Source organism: Myotis daubentonii, chromosome 9 (assembly GCF_963259705.1).
Source record: "Myotis daubentonii chromosome 9, mMyoDau2.1, whole genome shotgun sequence".
In the NCBI taxonomy this organism is placed as follows: Eukaryota; Metazoa; Chordata; class Mammalia; order Chiroptera; family Vespertilionidae; genus Myotis; species Myotis daubentonii.
This window is the reverse complement of record NC_081848.1, coordinates 12,495,612-12,517,501: the sequence shown is the minus strand read 5'-3', so window position 1 is coordinate 12,517,501 and position 21,890 is coordinate 12,495,612. Positions and strand designations below refer to the sequence as shown.

Below are 21,890 nucleotides of genomic sequence, written 5' to 3'. Positions count from 1 at the left end.
TTCCTTCCTTCCTTCCTCTCTCTCTGTCTGTCCCTCTCTCTTTTTCTTTCTTCATGACTACTCCTTCCAGGGAGGTAGATAAGGTCATGAAATCAGCTGTCAGCCTTCATTTCGACTCATCATATACTTAATACACACTCTAGGGACTGTTAATGAGGAAAAGTATCTTTCTGTTTCCACTTAATCAGATTCAATTCAATTCATTCATTCAACAAATATTTTATTAAGCACCTACAATATGCCAGGCACTGTGCTGGGTGCTGGGGATACAACTGTGAACAAGATAGACACAGTCCCTGCCCTCAAGGAGCTTACAGTCTAGTAGTTATACAGACAAGTACACAGGCAATTACAATGCAGTATGGTAAGTGCATTGATGGGGAGAAAACATTAAAAGGGCACCTAACTCAGTCTCGTAGGCAGGGGATGGTGGATGGAAATCTTCCCAGGGCAGGTAAAATTCGAGTACTGAAGGGTGAGTACAAGTTAGTCAGGAAGAGAGGAGATAGGAAAGAGTTATAGATGAAGAAGTAGTAAATACAGTGTCCCATGTGCTGCTTTTGAGGTTCATTTGCAGCAAGGAGAGGTTGGGTAGGGATGAGAGAAGTCATGAAAAGATACATAAGGACCAGGTCATAAAGGGTCTCATTTGCTCTGCTCAAGAGCTTGGAATTTTTCCTGAGGGAACTGTGTGTGTGTGTGTGTGTGTGTGTGTGTGTGTGTGTTGTTAACAAATTTGAACTTTTACCAATTGCTCTTACTGCAGCACAGAGATTGAAAGGGGGATAGGAATCTTGAGCGCTGAGGCAAGATAATCAATCCTTTATGTTTTCCAACGTTTTTTCCAGGATATCACCCCTGTATTCTCTCCAGTCCATTCTCCAGTCCTTAAGCCATTGCCATGCACAGCTTTGGGGCACTGTTCATCCCTAAGGCTTTTAGCACCTTCTCCACCTATGAAAACTCAACTTATCCCCCAAAGCCAGACTTCCAAAATAATCCTAACTTGTGCTTTCGGTCAAGTATTGTGATCTCTAAGTATTGTGATGTTTATCTGTATTATAATATGTATTTATTATTTCAAAAGATTCAAACCTTCTTTGGATCCATGTTAATCCATTCACAACATAAGGTGAATTTGTAAATAAACATGGATATAATTTTCTTCACAATTTTCAGTTGAAAACAAGGGCTGAGTCTTCATTTGTAGTCTACCACAAACTATTATCAGTGCCTTCAAATGATTTAAATGGAATAATGAGAATGGGGGAGAAGCCCAAAGAGACATTATTTTATGCAGCAAAATACAGTCAAGTAAAATTTCAACACACAATTACAGGGTTTGTTGCTATTTTGACAGTGATTCATTTCCCAATTCAAACACTCCATCTTGGACATTAACCTGCTGACGAGGCAACCACCTGTAAAGGAAGCTAGCTTAGTAAGCAAAAATTAGAAGGGCTAGCTATAGTTTCCAATATGGCCCACACTTTACAGTCTTAAAAATTTCTCAAATAACTTGTATAATGATAAGAGAAAAAAACCTTGTTGATATTGTAAGAATGTCTGTTGTTTTATTCTTTTTAGTGGGTACAAAAACCACAATTTTGTACACAGAACAAGAGTATAAACAATATTGATACCATGAGTGACCCCTAGTCTCTTGGTTCTACATTGCAGACTGATGATTTTATGTTAACGTCGTCTTCCTTTTGTTCCGGGTATTGAGACAAATGCAATCTGTGGGTACCGATCCATGTGACGAAGTGAAGGTTACAGCAAACAAGATGACCAACAACTTTTATTTAAAAAAAAAAGTCTCTAGAGTTTATTACAGTGATGGCATTTATATCAATTATTGCAATGTACTGTTCCCTAAGATGGTTAGAAAAAAGAATCGTATTGTCCTCTACTGAATTTACATCATTTTAAAAAGCAAGCATGGTTCAGTATTTTTCTCCAAAGTAAATGTAAATACTTCCTTTAATTTTTTTTTCTCACAGGATTTACATGTGTGTGTATATGATGTTTTTTTTAAATCACAGTTTAGTGATGTGTTTTCTCAGCTGGACAGTCTTCGGTTGATTAGATGGGTGCTCGGGCGACAGTTAGCGTGTTGGTTGACTTCTACAGCTAGCTCATCCCTTGCTGCCAAGGCCAAGGCCCTTGTGAGCAAGAGCCGCAGAGCTGATGCGCTAACTCGCAAGTCTGATTAGTTGTTACGTCCACTGGAGTGAAGTTGGTTGCTGTTAATACGCCCGTCCCAGCTCCCCCCACCCACGTCCCGGGAAAACCTAAGGGGTGAGTTTTCCTGATAGAAAATCGGAGTTTGGGTTCCGGAGCTGAGCTCATGCACACGTCGCTGCTGCTGCTGCCGCCGACGCCCGGCGCTCTCAGCCGAAGGGTCGGGTCAGCCAGGACCGCGCGGGCCAGTTCCCCGGGCTGCGTTCCCGTCGGTCACCAACACAGTTTAATTAAGGCACTCAATTATTTTTTTGGTTTTTATGGTAGGTCCGATGCAATGACAGCCAATCCCGAACTCTGTCTAATTGCAGTTCCAGCGTGGACGGCCTTCGGGCAGTCGGGCGTCAGGACGCGGCCGTTTTCCCCCACGCTCCCCGTGATGGACAATCGGGCCTTGTTTCTTATGGCTTCAGAAAAGGTCAGCTGGCGGCATGGAAAGGAAACAGAGAGAAGGTGGCGTGTTACACTACGTCTGCTTCTTCACCAAGTTAGGACACAACACACACCGAGATATCAATGGTAGACATCTGCATTTTCCCCGTATTCTTTTGGTCATGTGAACCCGGGTTATCAGGACAAAGAGAAGGTCAGCGGTGGGGAGGAATGAAGCCGCTTGGAGTTTGTGGTCCTACCTGTTCCAGATCTCATTCAAAAACCACCAAAGGAGGTTTTGTGTACAAAATCTGGGGAGGACACGTCTTTTCACCTGCTGCACCTTCCACCCTAGTCCTTCTTCAAAGCTCCCTTAAGATTTTACGCCATTCTTTGAGTCTTTTTGTCTTTACAGGGATTTGTAAAGTCCTTTGCAAGGATTGTACTCTTAAAATGGTGATGGATCGTCTAAACAGACTATATACATAGAGTGTTCATGACAGGTCTTCCTGTGTTCAGAACACAGACCTAGCCACAGACACTTGCATTTCGTTCACACCAGTTACAGACATGACCCAGAGCAGCACAGTTAGTGACATAAAGTTCCTTCTCTGCCTCACATGGAAGCTAAGGCTCATTAAGAAGCTGTAAGTGCTCAAAGGGGTCACGCCGCACAGGGCATCTTTCAGTCCATCATGATGGTCATCATTGGGGAGCTTCCCAGACGGAGGTTATGGGGTCAGGTCTCTGGAATCCTCTTTAAGTTCTTGTTCTCTGTCACTTTAGGTAGCAGGTAGTAACCTTACACAGTGGAGATACAGGTGGGATTATGTAAATCTACTTACTGTTCATTCATTGCCTTTAAATTCTTTCTAGAGCTGAATTTTAGCTCTAGAATGTTAGCTCAAGAGGAAAGTAAGCTAAACAAGATATTCCCTAAATTTGTTATGGTTGAGATCATAACTTTCTCATAACATATATTGTATCTCAATTCCATATTATCAATCTAAGTTAACCTTATTTGTTAGGCAATTCCATCATGAATTTATTCTGCCATGAAATTTAAATATTTGAATAATTATTGACTAAATAATGAAATTAGTAACTGGAGTAAAACTGTTATGATGAAAAGGTTTGGAGATCAGGCCCCTGTAATGTTAGAAAGTTGAAGTCAAATTGCTAGGTAATGACACATTTATTATAAAAATCAGATCATTATCATAGTTCTGCTTTGGTGAACAACTAAAAAATTAATACTTATTTTAATAATCAGAGGTCAGCATACAATCTCTACAGAAACCCTAATCATCATTAAATTAAAACAAACCAAGACCAAAGTCTGATTTTGCTTCTTTAGATTCCCTTTCAACATTTAATATTTAGTAAAGTAGATAATTATTTTTTAAAAATTAGCAGTTTAGTTTTGTTTTATTTTAATTTTTTTGAAAAAGAAATACTAATCTACAATAAATGCGGTGTGATTTAAAAAAATATGTATATATTTTTTATTTCAGAGAGGAAGGGAGAGTGAGAGAGAGGTAAAACATTGACGATAAGATAGAATCATTGATCGCTGCCTCCTGCACACCCCATACTGGGAATCAAGCCCGCACCCGGGGCATGCGCCCTGACAGGCGATCAAACCGTAAACTCCTGGTTCATAGGTCAATGCTCAACCACTGAGCAGTGTGTTTTTTTGAAGGAATTTTTGCAGAAGGCTTTTGCCATAAAATCTGTTTTTGTTTCTTTTCCCTTCTCATTTGCCTTTGGAAAACATCCAAAGCAGGAAAGATTCCACATAGTTGTGAGCACTCTCTCCTTCTCTATAGATTGATTCAACCAAGTGTATTCGTTGTCAACTCCTTAATCGTTGCCAACTCCTTAACTTCTCTTTACATCTCAGCATTCTTAGTTCTCAGCATCCTATATTTATATTTTTCAATTCTTCCATAAAAGGTCATTTCCATTCATCTTGGTGTGAACCTACTGAGGCTGCTCAAACTGAAAAATTTCCTTAAAAATTTCCATATGTTCTGCTCCTGGTTGGTTTGTTGTGACTAATGGTTATGACCTTAATTGTAAGTATTCTCCTGGAGGGATGGTCACTTTTAAAGTTGAACCCTACCAGATTACAGGAGAACCAAGATGGCGGCATAGGTTAACGCCGGAATTTGCTGCTTTGAACAACTACTTCAAAAGTGAAACTAAAACACGGAAGGGACATCACCCAGAACCACAGGAACGCTGGCTGAGTGGAAGTCCTACAACTAGGAGGAAAGAGAAACGCATACGGACACTCAGAGGAGGTGCAGTGCTGAAGTCAAATTCTGAGGTGCGGAGTGCGCGGAGCGGGCTGGCGGCGGAGGGCGCGGTTGGCGTTTTCAATCGGGAGGGAGTCGCAGACTCTGAGCTCCAGATCCGGGCAAGTCTTTAGGGACCCAGACTCAAACGGGAGAAGCGGGACTGTCTGGCTTCGGTCAGAGCGAGTGCAGCTTTCTCTCCCAGCTTTGCAGCGGGTGCTGGGACTCAGAGAGGCAGAGCCCCTGGGGACAGGACTGAGAGCCGCCATAACTGCTCTCTCTGGCCCACCCTGTTGATCCTGTGCGACCCGCCCCGCCCAAGCCCTGCACAGAGGCATTTGCCAGATAGCCTCAGGCAAAGGCTAGATTAGCACCTCCCTAGAGGACAGAAGTTCTCTCACTGCTGACACAGCTGATTCTCATAGCCACTTGGCCTGGAGGTCAAACCCTCCCTGGAATTAGCTGCAACAATCAAGATTTATCTATAAGACTGCGAACAAAGACCACTAGGGGGTGCACCAAGGAAGCATAACAAAATGCGGAGACAAAGAAACAGGACAAAATTGTCAATGGAAGAAATAGAGTTCAGAACCACACTTTTAAGGTCTCTCAAGAACTGTTTAGAAGCTGCCGATAAACTTAATGAGATCTACACGAAAACTAATAAGACCCTCGATCTTATATTGGGGAACCAACTAGAAATTAAGCACACACGGACTGAAATAACGAATATTATGCAGACGCCCGACAGCAGACCAGAGGCGCGCAAGAATCAAGCCAATGATTTGAAATGCGAGGAAGCAAAAAACATCCAACCGGAAAAGCAAAATGAAAAAAGAATCCAAAAATACGAAGATAGTGTAAGGAGCCTCTGGGACAGCTTCAAGCGTACCAACATCAGAATTATAGGGGTGCCAGAAGATGAGAGAGAGCAAGATATTGAAAACCTATTTGAAGAAATAATGACAGAAAACTTCCCCCACCTGGTGAAAGAAATGGACTTACAGGTCCAAGAAGCGCGGAGAACCCCAAACAAAAGGAATCCAAAGAGGACCACACCAAGACACATCATCATTAAAATGCCAAGAGCAAAAGATAAAGAGAGAATCTTAAAAACAGCAAGAGAAAGAAACTCAGTTATCTACAAGGGAATATCCATACGACTGTCAGCTGATTTCTCAACAGAAACTTTGCAGGCCAGAAGGGAGTGGCAAGAAATATTCAAAGTGATGAATAACAAGAACCTACAACCAAGATTACTTTATCCAGCAAAGCTATCATTCAGAATTGAAGGTCAGATAAAGAGCTTCACAGATAAGGAAAAGCTAAAGGAGTTCATCACCACCAAACCAGGATTATATGAAATGCTGAAAGGTATCCTTTAAGAAGAGGAAGAGGAAGAAAAAGGTAAAGATACAAATTATGAACAACAAATATGCATCTATCAACAAGTGAATCTAAGAATCAAGTGAATAAATAATCTGATGAACAGAATGAACTGTTGATTATAATAGAATCAGGGACATAGAAAGGGAATGGACTGACTATTCTTGAGGGGGAAAGGGGTGTGGAAAATGTGGGAAGAGACTGGACAAAAATCGTGCACCTATGGATGAGGACAGTGGGTGGGGAGTGAGGGCGGAGGGTGGGGCGGGAACTGGGAGGAGGGGAGTTATGGGGGGGGGAAAAAAAAAGGAACAAATGTAATAATCTGAACAATAAAGATTTAATTAAAAAATAAAAATAAAAAAATAAAGTTGAACCCTACCATATATTGAAGGTTTTAGGTTGTGTTTTTGAGATCCTGGGACAATATTATCTAAATTATCAAATATTTGCATAATTATGGCCAATAGAGTTTTTGAAAGGAAAAAGCCATTTAATATGGGAGTGTAACAAAAACAACTTACTTTTAAATTAAGGCTTCTCTATAAGTGCAGATCATTTCATTTACCCTGAGTTCTATTAAGTCTTTTGAAAAGTCATATGGATATGAATGCTTTATTTTTATATGACATTTATTGTCTTAAAAGTTCAACCCCAGCTCTAAAGGCTATTCATGTGATGAACTGCAATGCCAGGTTCTGACCTAAAAACATTATTACATGTAAATTGTATGTACATAACCTGGGAATTTATATCTCTTTCTAACACCTTCCCAGAACTTTGTAATTAATTGGCACCCATGAGTATTTCTTTCTAGAATTTTCGATTTGCTTTTTTTGTTAATCCTCACCCGAGGATATTTTCCCATTTATATTTAGAGAGTGTAAAGGAGGGTGAGAGACAAAGAGAGAGAAACATCCATGTGAGAGAGACACATCTATTGGTTGCCTGCCACATGCACCCCAACCGGGGATGGGATCCGAGGCTGCAACCGAGATACATGCCCTTGACTGAAATTGAACCTGGAACCCTACAGTCCACAGGCCAATGCTCTATCCACAGAGCCAAACCAGCTATGGCTCTAGAATTTTCTAATATCCTTTTTTCTTTGCTTGCTTCTCTGCCTTTGGACCTTGCTGATGGTTGGAATGCTTTTGCCGTGCCAAAGAAAACTCAGTTTTAATAAACTGGTTATAAAATTCATCTCAGAATGAAGTCTAAATAATTGGCTCTGAAAACTTTCAGGTATTCTTTCTCTCAGTTTGAGAAAATTTCTTCTCAATTCTGCAAATATTAAGATGAAAGAATAATAAGGGCCCAGACTTTTGATATCATTCTAGCTTGCTGTTTTGCTATTAGAAAACGTGCTGAAAACATTCTGATCTTAGTGAACTGAGGGTTTTGTTCTTAATTCTTTTCCACAAAATTGGGCTTACCCATGTGTAGTTATATCTAGTCATTGATTTCCAGATTGTAGATAAAAGCAATTAGATATTGAGATACAAGTATTTCAATAGCTTTCATATGAATAAATAAATCTTAAAGTCAAGCACATTTACCTGGCATAATCTCAGATGTACATCTTTTTTGTTTTGTTTTGTTATCCTCACCTGAGGATATTTTTCCATTGATTTTTTAGAGAGAGTGGAAGGGAGGGGGAGAGCCAGAGAGAGAGAGAGAAACATGAATGTGAGAGACATTGATTGGTTGCCTCCTGCATGTGCTCTGACCAGGGCCAGGGATCCAGTCTGCAACCAAGGTGTGTGCCCTTGACTGGAATGGAACCCAGGACCCTTTAGTCTGTGGGCCAATGCTCTATTCACTGAGCTAAACCTGGTAGGGCTCAGATACATCTTACTATAAAAATTATATTAGGTTTTTGACATCAAGCATGGGATGTCTCTTCTGGGTTTAAAGGCTCATTTATCATTTTAATCAGAATGAGCAGCCTATTCAGTTGGCTATTATATATAATTTTAGAAAATGAGTTTTAGAGACCTGATTTTAGGAAGAGCAATAACAAGGGCTTTTAGATCTTATTTTAAAACCACTTGCAACCATTAGAGGAAAAACATAGTGGACATTTAGATTCTTTAAAAATGACCTCCATTTCCTGTATTTCATTGAATACCTACAATTTTTTTTATTGTGGCATGATGAGAGCCTATGAGTAAGTGGGGCTGAGCTGGCTTACTTAAAAGCAATTGAAATAAAAAATCCATAATAACTCATGGCAATTCTTATCTTTTACTGTGTTCCTCCTAAGAAACACATATATTACTGATATCTTTAATGGAGAAACTGCTAAATTGCCTAAAATGGCTGCTCACCTTAGTGATATTGTGAACATAAAAGCTGAATTTCATGTAATAAATGTGAATTGTGCTCAATATCCTGATGACTCCTGCCTCAAGGTCTGGCTCAAGGACTACTGTCAGATGAGCAAACAGCTAGGTTTTACTCTTTAAAAATACACAATATGGCTAGTGTAAAACAAACTAGAATAGGAGCTAAAATTTGTTGAGCGTTGACTCTCTGCCTTGGAGCTGTTACATATATTTTTTCTCAGAAAACCTTATTCGGCAGCTGTCGAAGCTTTGGTCATTTGAATTAGGTTTTATGCTTATTTTGTTGACATTTATTTTAAAACTTGTTCCAGAGAAGATTAGCCTAGTCTATGTACAAAGAAACCCCAGATCTAATTTCCAATTTCTCTCAAATTTTGGGTAGAATATACTGTTTGGATCATTTCACAGAGCAATTCTGCTGGTTTGTTTTTGTCTTTCAGACCCCCTCAATGCAGATATCTATTGGCAACATAAAGATTCGAACAGTACATCTGCAGCCAAAGAAAACCAAACCACTTTGCACTGAAGTTTTAGAAAATATAAAGCTCTAATGAGAAGCAAGCAATACCACCACAGGACAGACAGTCACAACACTGCATTTACAGATGCATCACCCACTCACTGTAGTAGGCCCTAAGTCCTACCCCTAAATTTTAATACTTTCGGTTCCATATACGTTGTAACCTTCTCTATAGGTTGCTAAATTCTGGGTATTCTGCGAGGAAGTTGGGTTAAAAGTCTGTGCACTCTTTGCCACCTTCATTCTCTTCGCTTCTGCTCTGGACTTGTAACAGAACTCTATCAAAGCCACCAGCATTGCCAAGCCCAGTCCGCCGACCAGAATGTAGAAGACGCCTGCTACGTTGCTCAGGCTCAAGGCACTCGTCTTGTCCTGTGGGAGGATAAACACACTTCAGTTAAGTGTGGAAATGTCACATCTGGAAGGTAAAAGAACACATGAAATCCAAACAGCTAATTAGCATAAATGCTTAATTTAACCCGACATTATTTACATGTAAAAATCATTGATGTAGGTTTACAAATTTAAAAATAAAGCTTATAGCTCTCAGAAGTGAAATTATGATGATTACCAATAAATTGGATATAATTACATTCCATAAAATCTTAAACATTTTATCATTATTAACTATGCAATGAAAACCACTATACTTAATCATAATAAGCATTTATATATTTGCAAAGGGTGGCAGAAGTGGGCTTATTATTAAGTTTGAGAATGACATGTTTAAAATACAATTACATGAAAAGGGGTTTTGGTTTTCCTGCCATTAAAACATACTTTTAATGTTTGAGATAGCTCTTGAATAAATCCTACTTCACATTTCCTAATTAAGGAACTAAGCTTTTTAGAAGCTATCAGTTTCACAATTTGTTCATCATTACTTTACAAAGTATATACAGATAATGTGCTAGGGTACATATTATTTGTTTTTTTTTCAGTCACATCTGTGGGAAATCTTATGGAAAGTATAACTTTTACATTCTGCCTATTTACGAATAATTATATGCATGTATACATATCACAGGTGACTTTTTGAAAAGATAACTTTTTAAAAATACACAAATTACTATGGTCAATTGAGAAATAAATTACGTATGGACAAACTGATATAACTATTTTTTATTGATTTAAAAATGATTCCATTTCCACTTAAAAATGCTTCATCAATTACTATTTTAGACATATTATTCTCCAGAGCCTTAGTATATATAAAAAATTCAGATATAGTCAAGCATATGCTTGAAAGATATTAAAATTATAACAAGAATTCAGAACTTTTTTATAAATTGTAAATATGCACATCATACATAACATTAATTGAAACGTATTTTGGGTAGACTATCTGAAGGACGCCCTCTGGCCATCATCTTCTCGGCAGTATGTTTTGTGCAAAATGTGATTTAGACTCTTAAATCATTTTATTAAGGAGATGGTTTAATTCTGAAGATGTACTATGTACACTGTCTACTTAGCCATGATATCAACTGATTGAACCAAAAGTTTAGGGTAACTTCATTTTAAAAAAATCACTCAAGCCTTTATGCTTGCCATAGGATTTGAGATAGCTATTACATTATTGGCCAAGTTTATCTCATTCCACTCTGGTTTAAAGGCAGACAAAAGTGATTAAAACCGAGGGATAAGCCCTAGAAAGGGATCAATTGACATTACTTTGTCTTTGTTAAATTAATTGAGGCTCTCCTTTCTAAGCTGGTCACTTGTTTAGACTTAGGATTCTCTATCATCTATCTCTCTTCTATCTATCATCTATCTATCTATCTATCTATCTATCTATCTATCTATCTATCTATCTATCATCTATCTATCATCTATTTTTTTTCTTTCTAAAAGGAGATATAGGAAAATAATAAAAGAAGATTCTAAGAATCCTCAACTGTGGCTTTCAGGCACTGTTACTACATTCTATTAGATTCTATTAGATTCACTGGTACGTTGTTACATTTTCCCCCCTTTGGAATTAAAATACAAATGGTTCTATTTTCAACAGAATCAGGATTATAGGAATCTGCAATATTTTAAAAGGAACTTATGAACAAAAGATCTTAGAACTTGAAGCTATCATCCATAAGCATTGATTTATTTAAACCATTTTGATGGAATAGAATTGAAAGATTCACTCTGTTGATCTGTCAGCACAAAAATATAAAAGGGCCTCTTCAAACTAAAGTGGAATGGTTGGCAATATAGTCACAAAAGACTGAACTTCTGAATAAGATATAATATTTAAAATCTTTTCCTGAATGACTACTGATCAATGTCCCCCTTTTTTTTGGGGGGGGGGGACACATCTCTTCTTGAAATAATATATTTCATGGTCTTTGCCTCCAAGACAATAAAAAAAACTTAACCTCAAAAACATTACTTTTATTAGTGGTACGTAAGTTGAGAATAATCTAAGGAGTTTTTAATATCTTATGTATTTTTGTAGTTAATTTAAATTTACTTAAAAGCCTTAGTATTGGGGAGCAGGTTGCAATTTTCTAGAAAGACTGTCCCTGTGGCTGAAATTTGACATTAACTTCGAATTTAGGCAGTGTAGAGAGAAACGTTTAGTTTTTACTGTGTCCATATGCTTTTTTATTTTTTGACAATTGCTCCCGTTTACTGCTTTGTGAACACAAGAGGAGGCCCCGAACTGCAGCGACTGACCTTGCTTCCAGAGTCCTTGGGTCCACATTCACCTTTATCGTACCACCATTTGTTTTTCAGCTTGTCTAAGACGCCTGCCTCACTGAGTTTCAAAACGGCAAGGTTTACAGGAGTTCTTCACGTGGAAAATAACATAAATAACATTATATATGTTATTTTATGTTATTCAAGTAAAACTACATTAGAATCGCATGGCAAAGTGACAGAGCAGAGGCCACAGTAGGCGCTATGTCTTGTACCGTAGGCCCAGGTTTAGAATCAGACATAAAACTGGGGCCTGCTCCATCGCTTTAGGTAACAGGCACATACTGCTAGGGAGGATTTTTAAATAAAATGTATGCAATTACTGTGAATCCAAAACTATTGGCCTGGGTTGGGTTTCTTGAGCATTTCTAATTTCCCCGCACGGATATGGGAGTCATTCAAAATTCAGAGTTCCTTTTTGTCTCTTTCCAGAATTAATGGAAGTGGCTGCAGGTGATAGGCAGACTTAAATAGAAGCTAGATAGGCCTGGTTTCATCTCTCACCTGCATGTGATCAGCTAGAGGGATTTTATTTTATGCTGTAGAAGGATGTCTACAGTGTCCATCATTACACGGAGTCCTCCATCCCTCTCATCCAGGACCGAACTGAAAGAGGTGGGTGATTCAATTGTTACTAGGGCCACCTCATGCAGGTTCTTATAAACACAGACATGTGAATCATTATTGCGAAGTATTAGCCCATGCTGATGTTTTCCTTCTGAACTTTAGTATTTATCTCACATAGTACCACCAGAAGCAATTTTCGTCCATGTTGTGTCTGCCCCATTAATTTACTTTAAGTACAAAGGGAAGTGACTACAGGGTACTTTACTAATTCTTACCAATAAATCCCTGATCGGTTAGGGGTAAACAAGATTTTGCTCAATAAACAAACTTCCTGTACTGTAAAATCCCACTTTTCTTTTCTACTATCTCGGAGTCCTTCAATACTAAATGTTTTAAAGGGAGTCTCAAGGAGGAAAGGGTCAGTTGTCAGTCATCACTAATGTTCCAAGGAAGCTAAGAATTCTTTCTGTTTTCATTCCCATGTTAACCTCTGTGTATACAAAATAAAGGGTAAGAAGATGGATGGGAAGCAGTAACTCCTAGCATCTTTTGTTATTGGTCTTTTTTGTTTTTTGTTTTTTTGGTGTGTGTGTGTGTGTGTGTGTGTGTGTGTTTTCATTTTATAAACATTCAGAGAGAGACTTGTGTTCTTCTTGACATTTCTAAGGCTGCCACAACCATTTTGTCTGGCCGTATCTTCTAGTGCCTCTCTCCAAGGAAATGTTGAGTGCATTCAGAGAAACACAGCCTGTATTTCTCTGGTTATCAGTAGATGAATTCCATAAGCCTATCTACAAAACTAGGTAATTTACTTATAATGATAATGATAGCTAAACATTTGTGGAGTACTTACTATGTACCAGGCATTGTTAAAAGCACTTTCCATACTTAATTATTATTATCATCTGCATTTTACAAGTGAGGAACAAAGGCACAGAGAATTAACTCATCTATTCACACAACTAGGAAGTGGAGGAATCGGATTTGTAATAGTCTGACTTCTTAGCTGTGCAATTAAAAGCATTAACAATGGGAGACTCAGAAAATGGGGTTTCTGGTTAGTTGAGGATTCTGGTTAACAGTTAAACTAAAACCCATTTGTTTTGTCCTGTTGGTTCTCAAAAAATGTTTCTAAAATATGTCTTTCGTTTTGTTTATCTGATTTCTGAATACAATTTAATTTTTGTATGAATGTTATAAGATCTTACAAGGTTCATTGTTCCATTTAAGAAGTAATATGCATTTGCCACCTTCCTAGAATATTGTTTTTTGGATTAAAACCTAACATAAGCATGATTTAACACTTTCTACTAAAAGCTGAATTTGGGGTGAGGAGGGATGAGGTGGGGTGAGGGTTAGGTTACCTGGGTTGCTTGTTAATTTAGCCCCAACCCAAGGGCTATCTATACAATCTCCCACTCCCCTCCACACTTTCCCCTCACTTCTCTTGATGAAGCGACTATTACAAAACTACATGTCAGGTTGGTTGGTGAATTGTGAACTCCTTGAAAACAAAAGCCACGTTTCATTCATCTGTGTAAAACAGTATTTACCAGGATATCCACTGAGAGTAAGTGCTCTATAACGTGGCTACATTCAAATTATTTTGAATTGAAACAAGCTTTTCCCTTTAATTGACACTATGAGAGGCTTGAGATTCCCAGGCCAGCTTGCCAAAGCCTTTTGAAACCTGTGTAGGTACATTATATTACCCCATCTTACACTTCTTAAATAGGGTACAACGGGAGGAGGAGGACAATGCTGAAAAGAGAAAGAAAATGAACAGTTTCTAAATTTCTTCTAAAAGGGAAGGTTGAAGGCAAAATTGAGGATTAGATAAAGACTGCCTTAGGCCATCTCTCTCCTGTCTTAAAGTCTTAATTTTTCCTACCCCCTTCATTTTTCCCTTGCCTCTTTCTCCCTTCTGCTATTCACTCCAGTGGTATGGTTTGAGAGGTAAGATTGGGATTGTGAATATAAGATACTTACTATTAATCAAACTTAACGGTCAACTGGTGGAATGTAAGGCACTTAGCAAGTAATTCATAACTGGGATATCCCTTCTCCAAGGGTTAGCTTCTCTTAGTGTTTTTTTTTTTTTTTTTTTTTTTTTTACCACAACCTTTTCCCGCCTACTTATGAATTCATATTTTCCATAATAATCCCTTTATTCTTGCTTGCATTGGTTTCCATGGCTGTGGTGAAGGGAAGTAGGCCATTTATAAGTATAAACTATCTTGAAGTCAGGAATGAGCTGTATTTTTCAAAGGGCTAAATTAAAAACTGGGTATTATGTGATCCAATTTAATTCCTGAAGGACACAATATTTGTTGTTTACAAAATGATTTTTAAATGAACATCCTCATCATGAGTGTGCCTATTTTGGTATACATAGAAGGAAAGGAAAGTATAAAACAGAAAAAAATCAATAGTTTTAGTGGATGATTACAGGCATTTCCCAAAATTTCCATCTAGAACCAGGATTAAATAACCACTAAGAATTGGCATAAATTTCTGCATACGGTTTGTGCTCAGGCTAAACCACACCAGATTAATCAAAGGGGAAAATGAGTTTTAGAGATTGCAATGATATTCTTAAATTGGTCCCCTGTTAGTTTATTCCCAAGATGTGTATGCCTGCTCAGAACTTCATGCTCTGGGAATGTCGAGCAGCAAAACGGTGATGCTAATTATTTTGCAGCCAAGGGATGTGACTGGAAGTGGCCACAGTGACTAATAGTTCAGTTGTTGGTTATATTAAACCGTAAGTTCCTTGAAGGAAAAAATAGTGGGTAATTCTCTTTCTCCCCACAGATCCTGGTTCCATGACCCAGTTAAATCAGAGGTTTCATAATTTTCTGCTGAATAGAAGGCTGGACATATTCTCCCTGATTGCAATCCTCAATTGTCTCTTCCAGGGAACGTATTTGTGTGGGGGACAGCTTCCCATGGCTCCCCCTTAGTTTTCGCCTGCCAAGGTTCGGTATTGGGAAGGTAACACCGATTTCCGCGTGCTTGAGCTGAGATCCCTGAGTGTGAGTTTTCCCTACAGTTTTCCGTTGGCTCCTCTGTTTGGATTCACACTCAGCAAAGGCTCCGGATCTACCTTCAGTCTCCAAGTCAGCACTTTTGCTCCTCATTTTACCACTTTTGAGGAAGATCAGGCTAAATGGGAGGCGCAAGGTAAGTCTAAAAAGAAAATCAGTCACCTGATGAAGGTACAAAACAAAAATGAAAAAGCAAGAACTGCTCTTGGTAATTTACTTTGAACTAAGCGAGGTCAAGCAGACACATAAATATCACCTTTTGTTACAAATTCAGAGTTGGGCATTATTAACATTAGATTGCAATCACCTATTCTCTTGATGATAGATATTATGTCAATATACAACCTACCAGGAATGTTTTTTAGTATGAAAACAAAATTCCTGGGGGAAAATAGAACATAGTGCAATTTCATTTTGGGGGAACATTTTAGGTTAATTTTTCATAACAATTTAGAAAATTACTTGTTAAGATTTGAAATAATGTTTTAGAATACCAATTTGTAGTTCATATTTATTGGAAATAATGTACTGAATACCTATGAGAACAAGCAGTTTGATTTTTGAAAATTACAAGGTTAGATTCAGATTTATTTCTTTGTACAACAAATATTTACTTTGTGTCCATTATGTACCAAACAATGTGTTGGATGCAAACAGATTAAAATTCAACTGAGTCGTCCAACCTTGTTTAAATAAATTAAAATGGTTTTGTTACATAGATTTTTTTTATTATGTGTAAATTTCTGCTTCTGCTTGCTTATTTATTTTTCTTCTGGAAAGAGTTTAATGTACACTAAAATAGGACTTCATTCTTTTTTTGGGAAAATTTTATCTGATAAGCAGTGTTACACTTCTTTTCTATTTGTGATAAAAAGTAAATTTTGCAAATAAAATTTCTCTAATGGAATAGAATATGATTGTTTTTATTTTCTTTGGAACTATGAGAGCATACTTTCATACATTTCTAATTGGCAAGAAGGAATAGTAGATTATTAGTGTAAACTGGAGTAATTCTCGCTCTCTCTCTGTGTCCCCAAAAATGTACACACACCTTGATTAATTATAAAGGCAGTGTTTATTAAAATACATTTCATTTTCAAAAAGTAATAAAATCTGCAAAGTACGTATACATTTTTTGGGACACCATACATATATATGTACATGTATATTGTATGGAAACTGTCAGAACATTCTAGGCAAGTTAGGGCTCCAAAATGTAAAAAGAATGAATGCTCCTTAAGAAAACATGGCTGGTGCCTCAGATGGAGGTGACCTGAAGGGGATCCATCCCAAAGGAAGCCCTAAGCCCTCTCTCTGGCAGTTCTCTGCTCTGTTCTCCAGGAACTCAGGTTCTATCTTGGGATAGGAGATGGATGACCAGGATTGGGTCCACGCAATTCTGTTGTTTCTCTCTCTTTCATGCTTCCCTCTGTGGCCAGAATATTCATATGGTAACCCGCAGAAGGGGGTTGTACAAGTGAGCTGGATTCGAAGGGCTCTTCAGATTGGGAGTGAGGGGCAAGTTTGAAAGAGGGTGAAGTTATCAGCCATCTGACAGATACTCACTAAAAACAGCGTCTTTTTGTGGGTTGGGTGGCTGAGTGAGAGGATTTAGAGTCCAATCAGGAACCTGAAGAGAAGCAGGACTTCTTATTTTGGATAATTCTCTAGATTTTAAAAGGCAGGCAAGACTGTATACTTCTAAATTTCCACTATTCTTATACACCAAGTGTAGGAATGTAAGAAAAGGAAATTCAGTCAGAAGAGTCCCATCTCTGGACCATTTTCTTTAAGTCTATACATAATGCAGAAGGGTTCTGGGACACTAGGTAGTATATTCTGTTAATTGTACACCTATTTTTTCTTTAGACACTGTTTAGAAATTTAATAAACATTATTTTATGAAGCTGGACATATGCCATGGAGGCAGGGAAAATAAGCTGAACTGGTCTTGTGTGTGGAGTCTGCTCATTTTGTAGTTTGATCCATTTATGGGAAGCCAAACATTTCTGGTTCACATGACTATCTCTGATTTATCATTTAACTTATTATTTAATTGGAAGCCTGTGGGGTTTAGACAGAGAAATGATTTCCTGGTAAGTACATAGATCTAGGTGGAGTTACTGCTGTTACTTAAAAACATTGCATAGAACTTCTGGTGAACAAGAAAGATATACCCTCTCTTCTCTTCGCCAAATCGTTCTTCCAAAAACCAGCATTCCCTCCTGCCCCCCCCCCCCCCCCAAACCACGGTGTATAGAACTATAATATTCGATCCCAACTGCTTCAGAGCCAGAGATTCCCAGTGACTATTTTAGTTCGGTTGGTTAGTGTGTTCCCACATTGGTAACGTTTGCAAATATTTTTGCTTTGACAGTAATTGCATACTTCAGTTGTGAAGGGGCTTGACTAGCAATGCTGATGGCATTAGCAGGCCCACACTGCGAGTCTCCCAGCAGATGCACCTATTACTTTACATACTGTTTACCCGCTTTTGGTGACATCGAGGCTAACCTTGGAGTCACCTCCCCCGCTGCCACATTCTCCTTTGTCGTACCACCATTTGTTTTTCAATTTGTCCAAGAGGCCTTGTTCATTCAGTTTTAAAACTGCGAGGTTAACAGCATTTCTTGAAACGATAAAACATATTTTGTAAGAAACTGCACAGCTGTTAAGATGTTAGAAGGAATGAGGACTTAAGCTCTTTTAATAAGCTTCTCCCAGACGCTAAATAAACCTCTCATTTTGCCATTCCGCAGCCCCTTCCATCAGTTCAAACCAAAGGCGATTGTTAACTACCTCCAAACTGTATTAAACATGTGGTATTTAGTGCTGTTCACTTTCACAGTTCATTTATTGTCAAATAACCGACATCATCATCATCATCATCATCAACCAGTTACATGAATTGTTTTTCAAAACGGTAATAACTTGAATTTACTAGTAATTGAGAAAGAATTGTGTCTTGAATTCCTTTGCTGAGAATGTCAACGATCTAAAAGAGACTGAAATGAAAATTCATTCCCAGAAGGAAGAGCATAATGGAGTAAACAAAACAACAAATAGCCACTAATTTTTGTCTACTGATTTCCTGACAACAGAGTTTGATTTGTGGTTTGTTTGCTTGATTTAGCTGGCCTCAGAATCTAGGATTTCCATGTTTGGTTGTTTTGGGGCTGGAAGTCAAGAGAAAGGTAATAGCAGCTTTTAGTGAAAAAGCTGTTATATTTGAATCTTGTATTGATTCTTTTTTTTAAAAAAAATCTTGTATTGATTCTTAAAGGCATTGGATGCTATTTAGAAGTTCAAAGCCAATTTGACTGTTTAAATTAAGTTACTAAACTCTAAAGGTCATGCTGCATATGATGTGGACATGGAAAAAACACACCACTCTACATTAGATTTTCTCCATGCTAATCTCTACGGGGGAATAGAGGTAGCATATCCTAATTATTCTCTAAAAGGATTTATGAAAATGTTTCATAGGCTCTTTCTTCCCATGCATTTGGTTCCTTGCTTGCTTTCAAGTTACAGTTTTTAAATATGCTCTCTCTTTCAAGAGGTTTTCCCAGCCCTGAATGTAATTTCTGTTAAATCTAGAAGAATGGCTTAGATACTGAGAGAATATGGGTATAGTCTGTGCTATGCTATTTGATAAATACTGAGTTTGGTGGTCACTTAATGCCAAATGAATTAATAAAATAAAACCAAACAACCCCATATTAATGAGTAGCACTTGAAACTGATCATTCAGTTGACAAATCGAAAGTGTTGCTTGTTTCACTATGAATTGGCCTATTAAAGTGTTTGTTCTCTTAAAATGTGTTTGTAATATTTCAGGTAGTTGATGCTCACTTTTCATGATGTTCATGTTATGATGGTCTGATCCACCTGGAGAGGAAACCACACCTTGAGAGTGTTAGCTGTTTTTAAGGGTTAGACTGCCATTTACTAAGTGTTAATTAAATAATTAGCTTTCTCACATTCCCAAGTAAGTGCCACATTAGTGGTGTAAAATAGTTAATATACTTCTTAAAGTAAACAATATCAGGTTTTTAGTTTAATCACCAGAAGGACCAGACTGAAATGTAGGCTGAACATTCAATGATGATAGATACATCTGTTTTGTTTTTAAAATGCTGCAAATAAGTTGTTTTATTTTGTGTACACAAGAAACTAAATTTGTCTTTCAATGATTTGAACCTAACTGCTATTTTTTTTTGGAGAAAATTGTTTTTATGATCCACCTTTTTTAGCCTTAAATATTCATATTAGATTTTAAAAAAATAAAGTAACATCCCAATTATTTTATGTGTTTGAAAAACTAAAGCCATTTCATGAGAGGGTTATTTAACAGGGTTATTAGCCATATCCAAAGACAGTTTCACAGCACAATAGAAAACAAAACAAAACAAAATAAAGGAATGGATAAGGAAAAAGAACTTTACATTGAGAAAATTGTTTGGAATAAGCTTCCTACAAAATTATTCTAAAAATTGTATTTCTTTATGTCATCTAATAGGCCATGTAAAAACAGTTTAGTTTCACACTGCTATCCACATATGTGTGTATATGTATCTATAGTTGTTTAATATAATATACTTGACCAATAAATAACTCACTGCCCAGTTCACAATTCATTCACATGTTTTCCTTCCAGAAACATGTGGTCCCTCAGTAAAGTCCACTTTATCCTATCATATGTAAAATTAATTTTTCTTTAGTGGTGCATAGAAGGCATTTTGTAATTAATATTTAGAGATAGTCTTCAGGGTTTCAAGATTTCCTTGCTTGTTAAAACTGCCTGTTTTCTACAATTTTCTTTATACAGTTTAGGTCTAACAACCTCTTAAAATTGCTATTAACTGTAGCATAAACCACATATGTAAGCATCATTTGAACATGTGTTCTATTTTATGGAATGCATTGCTTTGACATGTTATTAATGATAAGAATCAGCAAATGACTTTACAATATATATAAAGTTATTTCATTCAGTTTGCTAGAATACATTTTAAAAAGTGTTCTTTACCCAAGCAAAAAGGAACAGGAACTCTGAAGGAGTAGTTCTAAGCAAGATTAAGGCAGCTATAAGGGGTCAGGTAAATGAGGGACATAGAAGGTAGATCCCTGCAGCACATGTTCTCATTCGGTTGGAATCCCTTTCATGCATTTCATACACAGTTTTCAGAAACATATTGAAAAGAAGGGAAGAAGTTCTCCTCATTAAGCATCAGAGAAGCTGTAATAGTGATCTGCTAAGCTGATAAGAGATAAGAGAAAAATATTATGGGTTTTTTCTTACATTGATTATTCCTTTTGTTCTATTAAATGCAGTGTTTCCAGGGTAAAATCAATTGAAACATATTGTTTTCAATTAATATTTGAAGAGAGGAAAAAACAAGTGACCACATTATTGCGGGATGTTTAAGCCACATTTAAGAGGCCAGGTGTACTGACAATGACTTTTATAGATTGAAGAAAGACCCAGGTCACTTACTTGCCTTTGTCTTTTATGCCTTAGGAGAATTCTAGGTTAAAAACAACAACCCTATTTAACTTTCCCCATAGTTCTGAGGTGATGGAGAACTTGATTCAGGGGTGGAAAGAAAATGCTCACCTGGACAAATTCCAGGCCTCTGGAAAACTTTGAAGGATTTTTAGTCCTAAAATTTTCTTCAATTGAGTTTGGGATCATTAAAATCCATACCTCATTGGAAACCATTTTTGTTATCAAAAATCTGATTGAAATATCACATATGATGAAAGTTTTGGGATGGGACCTAACAGACCTAACTTTTTCCACTTATTGATTTTGCGTAAATTAATTAGTGCAAAGTAAGATATTCTTATTATAGGCATGCTTAAGTCAGGCTGAAATATTTACCTCTTACTCTCTACCTTTTCAGAGTAACTTAACACTAAAGTCTATAGATGTGATTATGCTTTTATGCTTACTTTAGGCCTTAATCATTATATTTACTTCTAGACCATATTTATTAGAGTGCAATTTTTATGTTGGTGAGGTTTTAAAGTTTACACTTGATAAAAAATGTCTACAGAAGTAGATAGAAAGCATTTTAAAAGTTTAAGTTTGGTAAAGTATTTTTATGATTTCCAGGATTTGTAAATATATTATTGTAAAGGACTGATAGAAAAGCCCTAGATTTAGTCAGTGTCAGCACACAGAATATGTAAGGCACGTATAGTTTGTAGAATAATTTGCAATATTGCATTGAGTCTGGTTAAAACAAATTTAACATTTCATTGCTGGTAAGGATGTCAATAATGTATGGATCTAATCCAGTTTAGCTGTTTAAACTACTGTTTAATTTTGCTAGTGCTTTTTTATACTTATAAGAAAGAATCCATTAGTTAAATAAACATGAGAAAGTCCCCTCAGTTTTAG

General features: G+C 37.2%; 1 protein-coding gene across 6 annotated transcripts in view; it reads right to left on the bottom strand.

Annotated features, from left to right (window-relative positions):
- Positions 1–203: 203 nt before the first annotated feature.
- The window catches only part of GRIA4 (glutamate ionotropic receptor AMPA type subunit 4), a 433,158-nt gene continuing 411,471 nt past the window's right edge, over positions 204–21,890 (bottom strand). For 2 of the 6 annotated variants that reach the window (XM_059707932.1, XM_059707930.1), the window contains 3 exons: positions 11,844–11,958; positions 9,408–9,542; positions 204–2,667 (listed from right to left, as the gene is read on the bottom strand). In XM_059707932.1, the coding sequence (XP_059563915.1) occupies positions 2,503–2,667; positions 9,408–9,542; positions 11,844–11,958 (415 nt within the window). In that variant the 3' untranslated portion in view covers positions 204–2,502. Of the gene's footprint in view, positions 2,668–9,294; positions 9,543–11,843; positions 11,959–17,995; positions 18,111–21,890 lie in introns of all 6 variants that reach the window. The other 4 variants (XM_059707931.1, XM_059707936.1, XM_059707934.1 and 1 more) reach the window with 4 other exon arrangements.